A 7860-nucleotide genomic window follows, 5' to 3' on the forward strand; every position below is an offset into this window, starting at 1 on the left:
GGCCTCAGGAAAATGTATCTCCATCCCTGTGAGCCTTTCTGGGAATGTTCCAGACAGTCATTATGTAATGGAGGTTTTGTATCTACAAGAGCATGTGATCAGGCCACATAACTCTGGACTCCATCTTGGGATGTCTCTACTTTTTACCACAAACTGGTATGAGAACCAAATTTATGCCTTTAAGTGAAGTGTCTGGGGGAGACATCTCAGCTTGGTTACCAGAAGTATGCACTCTCCTCTCCATATTGTGAACCGGGTAACAAATTCATACTGGACGGAGTTTGGACCAGGGCAGGAAAGTACCAGTTTGGGGTTGTAGGCTAGGGAGCTGATGGTTGTTTTGGCCGTATCCTCTTTATTATTGGTTCATGCAGTGGCTTGTCAGAGAGCCTGCATGTAATTGCAGCTGGGTGTGTCCCTGCCGGTGTGAATGCTGGTCGAGGTGCACGACCAGGAGTTGGTCTGCACCTTGTCCCAGCAGCACAATGAGAGAGGGAGTCCAGGCCGGTGAGTCAGTGGGCTCGGTGGTTCTCCAGTTCTAGGTGTCACCCCAGAAAGAACCTGTCATACTTGGCTTCTCAGCTGCTTAAATATCTCATCACACTCTGACTCCTTTGTCTGAACTTTCTTTCCCCATCCCAGGCTGCCCCGATTCCAAAAGCACGCTGGTAACCAGTATCTCCTCCATGCTGCTCAGTCATGCTTGGTTCCCACAACCTCTGAGCCATCCCACGCTCCCCACAGCTCTTCCTCTGCAGGGTGTGAGGTGCCTCCCGTCACACCTGCTCCCTTGGTTGGGGAGTAATTAGTGACTGTGTCTCACCGGTGAGAAATCTCACACATGAGCGGTAAATGTAAAGACACCTGTGCAAGCTTCTCTTGTTAAAACCATACACACTGCATGGCGCTTCCAGGGTTGCTACACAGGAAGAACTCAGAAACTGAGGACTATGAACATTATATAATGAGAGCAAGAACTCTGGGACATGTGACAGCCTAGATAAATACAGCTGCTACATGCAGTAGGCAATGGTGGCAGCCGGAAACAGTGGGCCACTGGGAGATGAACATTAAACCCCAGATGCTCTGGGACCATTTCTAGCCAACTCTGTAAGTCATTAATGTTAAGAGTTGTTAATTCATTCCTCAGTGTGGAGATTTTATGGGTCAAATCATTATTTTTATTTTCATCGATATTCAGGCATGAGCACGGTGAGCAGCTGAGTTGCTGGCATGTGTCTGTGTTTACACTTGTCAGACAAAGCCGGGTTCCTGCAAGAGAGTGTCTCTCAAGAAAGAACAAAGGAAGTAACAGAGGTGCAGTCCTGTATTCTTAAATACCAAGAACCTTTTGCTCTTCATGCCCAGTCTGCTGAGCACAAAGTCATAGCCCAGCATGATAATGTCTGCTTCCATTGGAGAAACCTGGTTTCTTTCCAACATAGGAAATGCATTGTATATCAGACCTGTCCAGGTGCTGCAGAAGAAGGTGTAAAAAACCCACCAATAGATGTGTGACTTGACCCTTATGAGGGTGTCACCCAAATGAATAACAGTTAGAGCTCAGCTTGAGTCCTGAAATACGTGGACATATAGACTTTTCAAAATATTTATTTAGCTGTAACTGTTGTGAGCAGATAATCTCACTTTTTATGTAAATGTCCAAACCCTTCCTGTCTCTAGCTGACCTCATGGACTGAACTATCTTCCCACCAGTCAGTATTTTAAAGATTTTCTCATGTCCTCTGCTATTCATATCCTTTCTAAGCTAACAATCCCACTGTTTTCAGTCACTCTTTGCATGACATTTTCACCAGATCATAGATCATTGACCTTGCATGAACCTCTCTAGATCTGCAATATCCTGTGTGAGAAGAGTGCCCAGTACTACACAGAGGAGTCCATAGGAGGGTGAGACATTGCTGACTTTTTCCAAGGCATTGTATTTCCTTTAGGATTTCCCATCCTACTCCTCCTGGATCCCAATGTTTTGCTCAGTTTTTGTCCATGCTTTCACAGAGCTGTGTACCATGACACCCAGATCCCTGTCCTGAGTTCATACAGTTAAATTAGAACATTTTTACATGTTTGAGAAGTTCAACTTTTTCCCTCCAGTGGAAACACACATTGCAGTTATTGACATCAAAGTTCATGTGCCATCATGCTGCCCATTCACTGGCTCAATTAGCTTTCTAGATGTGTAATAACTATAAAATATTTACTGTTCTATTTCCTATAAAGCATGTACCTCACCTCTCTATGCTTCTCTCCCTTCACAGATGCCTTGAGCATTTCTGAGCCCGTTAGACCCATCGAACAACTCATGGCAGGTGTCAACCTCACCCCCTCTGACCCTCGAACTTTCATCCTAACAGGCATCTCTGGCCTGGAGTCTGCCCATGAATGGATTTCCATCCCTTTCTCTATATCCTACATAATCGGCCTTCTGGGAAATTTTATGCTTCTGTTTGTTGTAGGCAAAGAGCAGACCCTGCACAAGCCAATGTACCTTCTGATCTGCATGCTGGCACTCACAGACATTGCCATGTCTACCTTTGTCGTGCCTAAGGCACTGTGCTTATTTTGGTTCAGTTTGAATGGCATTACTGTGGGTGGCTGCCTCACCCAGATGTTCTTCCTTCACACAGTTTCTATTATGCAGTCAGCCATCCTCGTAATAATGGCCTTTGATCGCTATGTTGCCATATGTAGCCCTCTGAGATACTCCACAATACTCACCAACGCACAAATAGCAAAGCTAGGGTTAGTGGGTTTGATAAAAGCTGTTCTTTTCACTCTGCCCATGCCCCTGCTCCTGAGCAGACTGCCATTCTGTGCAAAGCGCATTATCCCCAACACATATTGTGAGCACATGGCTGTGGCGAAGATGTCATGTGGGGACATCACAGTCAACAAGATGTATGGCTTGGTGATAACGTTTCTAGTCATCGGGTTAGACCTGACACTCATTGCCCTGTCCTATGGTCTAATCATCAGGGCCGTCCTCGGAATCTCCTCCAAGAAAGCCCACCAAAAAGCCCTCAACACTTGCATAGCCCACATCTTTGTGATGCTGATGTATTATCTTCCCGGTCTCTTCTCCAACCTGACACACCGGTTTGGTCAGGGCATTGCTCCCCACATTCACATCATCTTAAACAACCTCTATCTTCTTGTTCCTCCCATGCTCAACCCTATCATTTATGGGGTCAAAACTAAAGAGCTTCGTGACAAAGTTGGCAAATACACCTGCAGAAGTTAATTGCTGGGGGGCCACTGCTTTGAAACCTGTGTGACAAGGGGGGAAAGGAGATCTCCTCATTAATCAAGGGTACCCTGCCCCAGTTTGGCTAAGCTCAACACTGTGCAAGTTCACAGTCTGACAAGTTCCTCACACCTATTGTCTTCTCACTCCATCACCAACCACTGCTCTCTCCGTTGCTGAGTTCCCTCTCTCTGACCATCACCTGACCTTTTTCTTTGTCACCCATCAGACTCCAACCCCACACGCCATCATTCGGCCTTTCCATAACTCCCAGAATACCAGAGGATACTTCAACTTTCTGATGCAAGGTGGCTCTTCCATGAATGTGGACAAACTCCTGCCTGGGTTGTAGCTTTCTTTTAAAATCTGTACTAGGTATCGAACGGAAGCTTTCATTTGTTATTTGATGTATATACAAATGTGTTAATAATAAAAAAAAAAAACACATTCTTTCTTTGAAGAAATAAATGGGGCTAGGTTTGGGTTAGTTTTTATGTCCTTTGGGATTATTAATACAGTAGAAATCTGGCAAATCTGAGCAGTACCTCAGTGTGAGCTGGAGGCAGAGCTGCAGCAGCAAGAAACACAAGGGCCAGAGAAGCAGCACAGGAGGCAGATCTGGGCTGAAGCCAGGGAAGCAGCACTAAGACAGAAGAGTCAGAGCTGGGGTGGAGGCAGGGCAGCAGTGATGAGGCAGAGTGGGGACCTGCAGCTGGAACCGACCAGAACCGGGAGCTGGGTCGGCACAGACCAGCTGCACCAAAGGGGAGCCAGGGCAGAACAGTGGATGCTGGCTGTGCCCTAAGTAACAGCAGAACTAAATGAGTAGTTGGGGGACGTCACCTGATAAGAGGACCTTGAAGGCTGGACTCAGAAAATGGAATGTGAATTTGATGAGAAGGAAGATGCTGGAGAGAAGGGTCCTGCCTCCAAAACTGTACGGGCATGTGGCCACTGCCAGAGCAAGTGTCTGTCCCTCGGTATCACTGCAGTGCCAGCCACGGACTGGGCAGGAGGCCTTGGACATGTGAGGAGCTGACAGTGAACTTTCCTTACGTCCCAGGGACAGCTGTCTGTGTTGTCCCTAAAAGAAAAGGAGGACTTGTGGCACCTTAGAGACTAACCAATTTATTTGAGCATGAGCTTTCGTGAGCTACAGCTCACTTCATCGGATGAAGTCAGTAGACTTCTAAAAATAGAACTTTTGGCAGCTACAAACTCATCATGTCTGGCATGTATCTGGACCTGAAGAATTGAACTCATACCTGTATGTAAATTGTAGTTTAGTTAATAAAAATTGGCTATAAGTGTGTATTTTGGATAAGATCTAAGTTATAATTTGACTTGGGTGTGTGGCTGATCCTTTGAGATTGGGAGAACCTTTTCTGTCATATGCGGAGATAAGATTTTCAGAAATTTTCATCATCCATTTGAGAGGTGTGCCTGGATGGAGGACTGAGGCTGGGTATTCTAAGGGAACTGCGTTGTTTGGACTTCTGAGTAACCAGTGAGGTAATTCAGAAGCTGTTTGTGCTGGCTTGGTAAATCTAAATATTGGAATAGCCACCAGCTTTTGGGTTTGTCCTCCCCATCCTGTGTGCAGTTCACCCTGTTTGAGTGACCTCAACTGGCTCCCACGGGCACCACTGTTACAACTGGGTCCAGCCGTGTCCCCATTATGAGGACTTTGCCAGCCTGGAGAGTGGAAGGTGAGTCATTGAGGTCAGGCAGGCTTTTGGGTAAAGGAAGTGGGTGTGGGGATTCAATCCCTTTCTGTAGCCATTTCCCCTGGGGTACAGCAGAAGCCAGGAAAGTTCCCCACTGTTGTTCTCCACTTGCATTACGAATGTGAGACAAACTGCTTGGTCGGATTTTAGTGACCTGTAATGAGATGTGTAACTTGTGAAATCTTCATATAAATGAAAAAAGCTGAAACGTGTAACTTTGGGGAACACACTGTCTGTGTAAGATGAATTTAACATCACTGCATCAGTCGGCTTCCCAAAGACGGATATCCTATAAAACATTTTTCCTGTACTATTTTATTATGGGGGTCAGAGCAGTAAATCTGACATTGTTTATTTGCCCTTTTGAACATCATAAGAAATGAAAGCTGAATCAAGGAGTTGACTACACTGTGATCACCAACCAATATGAATTACTCCTTTCTCACAGGCTATGTCTATGCTGCCACTTTCAGTGCTAAAACATCTGTCGCAATGGGGTGTAAAAAAACCCAACAACAAGTGTGAGAAAAGTTTTAGAACTAAAATGTGCCAGTGTAGACAGATCAATGGCTCCATGTCTAGTTGGCAGCTGGTATCAAGTGGAGTGCCCCAAGGGTCGTTCCTCGGGCCAGTTTTGTTCAATATCTTCATTAATGATCTGGAGGATGGTGTGGATTGCACCCTCAGGAAGTTTGCAGTTGACATTAAACTGGGAGGAGAGGTAGATACACTGGAAGGTAGGGTTGGGATACAGAGGGCCCTAGACAAATTAGAAGATTGGGCCAAAAGAAATCTGATGAGGTTCAACAAGGACAAGTGCAGAGTCCTGCACTTGGGATGGAAGAATCCCATGCACCGCTACAGACTAGGGACCGAATGGCTAGGCAGCAGTTCTGCAGAAAAGGACCTAGAGGTTACAGTGGACGAGAAGCTGGATATGAGTCAACAGTGTGCCCTTGTTGCCAAGAAGGCCAATGGCATTTTGGGATGTATAAGTAGGGGCACTGCCAGCAGATCGAGGGACGTGATTGTTCCCATCTATTCGACATTGGTGAGGCCTCATTTGGAGTAGTGTGTCCAGTTTTGGGCCTCACACTACAAGAAGGATGTGGAAAAATTGGAAAACATCCAGCGGAGGGCAACAAAAATGATTAGGGGACTGGAACACTTGACTTATGAGGAGCAGCTGAGGGAACTGGGATTGTTTAGTCTGCGGAAGAGAAGAATGAGGGGGGATTTGATAGCTGCTTTCAGCTACCTGAAAGGAGGTTCCAAAGAGGATGGATCTAGACTGTTCTCAGTGGTAGCAGATGACAGAACGAGGAGTAGTGGTCTTAAGTTTCAATGGGGGAGGTTTAGGTTGGATATTAGGAAAACCTTTTTCACTAGGAAGGTGGTGAAACACTGGAATGTGTTACCTAGGGAGGTGGTGGAATCTCCTTCCTTAGAAGTTTTTAAGGCCTGGCTTTACAAAGCCCTGGCGGGGATGATTTAGTTGGGGATTGGTCCTGCTTTGACCAGGACTAGATGACCTCCTGACATCCCTTCGAACCCTGATATTCTATAATTCTATGATTCTGTGAAAGCTTCTACCCCTCATTTGGGGCAGTTTTCTTGTAAGATGAGCTGTGTAGACATAGCCTCTGATTTCAGTTTTTAGACACAATTGAGGCACCCATCTCTCCTATGTACCCTGGGCTTGACTGATCCCCTTTATTTGCTCTTTGGATTACCCCAGCATGGGAGAACCCTGGAAATGAGCTGGCCTTTGGCGATTGGCCATACCATGGGAAGAGGCAGTTGCTGCACAAAGAGAAAGGAGAAAGATCTTGTTTCATGCAGCCACCAGAAGGTGCCTTGGAGGTGATCAGACAAGCTTCACGCTGCCTTACCCCGACGGAGGATGTGATGGGTTTGGGCAGAGAGACCCCCTTGGGACTGTCACCCGATGGGCTGAAATTACCACTGAGACCTATTTCCCTGGCAGCCTGGGCCCCCAGAACCCTGTCTTCTTGAGACAGATATGCTAGCCTGCTACAACACAGACCCATGGTCTGGGCCATGCCCCCAAAGCTGCAGCCCTAAACTGAAAACAGCTCAGTAAGGTACCTGTCTCCAGCACTCAGGCACCCTGCCCCAATAAGGTCTAAAGACCAGAAAAATCTGCCTTAAACTGTATACAATTTTATACAAGGTAAATTCATTAGTGTTTGCCCTCCTTATCACTGTAAGATATGCTTGCCCTCTCAAGGAACAAATACTTACACTGGGTTTATTAATATACAAAAGTTATTATTAAGTATAAAACTAGGATTTAAATGGTTTTAAGTAATAACAAACAGAAAAAAGTCAGTTACTAAGCAAAATAAAAGAAATACACAAGGCTAAGCTTGATACACTAAGAAACTGTTTTTATATAATACCTCACCCTCAAAGATGTTCCAATAATCTTCTTTCACAGACTAGATTCCTTCCTAGTCTGAGCCCAATCCTTCTGCTGATTCAGTCTTTGTTAGTTCCAACAGACATCTTAGGTGGTAAACATGGAGTTTCTCCATGACTGGCAGCACCCTTTGTCCTGCTCCATCCCTTTATATAGATTGGCAAAAGGTGGGAGTCCTTTATCTCAGTTTGACACCTTCCCCAGCTTCTCATGGAAAAGTACAAGGTTTAAGATGGATTCCAGTTTCAGGTGACATGGTCACATGTCCCTGTAAGACCCCAGTCTCCATTACCCATGGCTTGGCTCACAGCTACACAGGAAGGCTTGCAGGTAAGCAAAACAATTCACAGCCAATTGTTCTGGTAAATGGGAACCATCAAGTTCCTAAAGAATCATTAATGGCCCTTACTTAGCATAATTACAAT

The 7860-nt window shown here is 45.7% G+C and overlaps 1 protein-coding gene across 1 annotated transcript; it reads left to right on the forward strand.

The window, feature by feature from the left end:
• The first annotated feature begins 2323 nt into the window (after window positions 1–2323).
• Window positions 2324–3262, forward strand: LOC144259665 (olfactory receptor 52D1-like). The gene has a single exon (XM_077807969.1). It carries the CDS (start codon window positions 2324–2326, stop codon window positions 3260–3262), a length of 939 nt encoding a protein of 312 aa, XP_077664095.1.
• The last annotated feature ends 4598 nt before the right edge of the window (window positions 3263–7860 follow it).

Source organism: Eretmochelys imbricata, chromosome 1 (genome assembly GCF_965152235.1).
Source record: "Eretmochelys imbricata isolate rEreImb1 chromosome 1, rEreImb1.hap1, whole genome shotgun sequence".
Taxonomy (NCBI): Eukaryota; Metazoa; Chordata; order Testudines; family Cheloniidae; genus Eretmochelys; species Eretmochelys imbricata.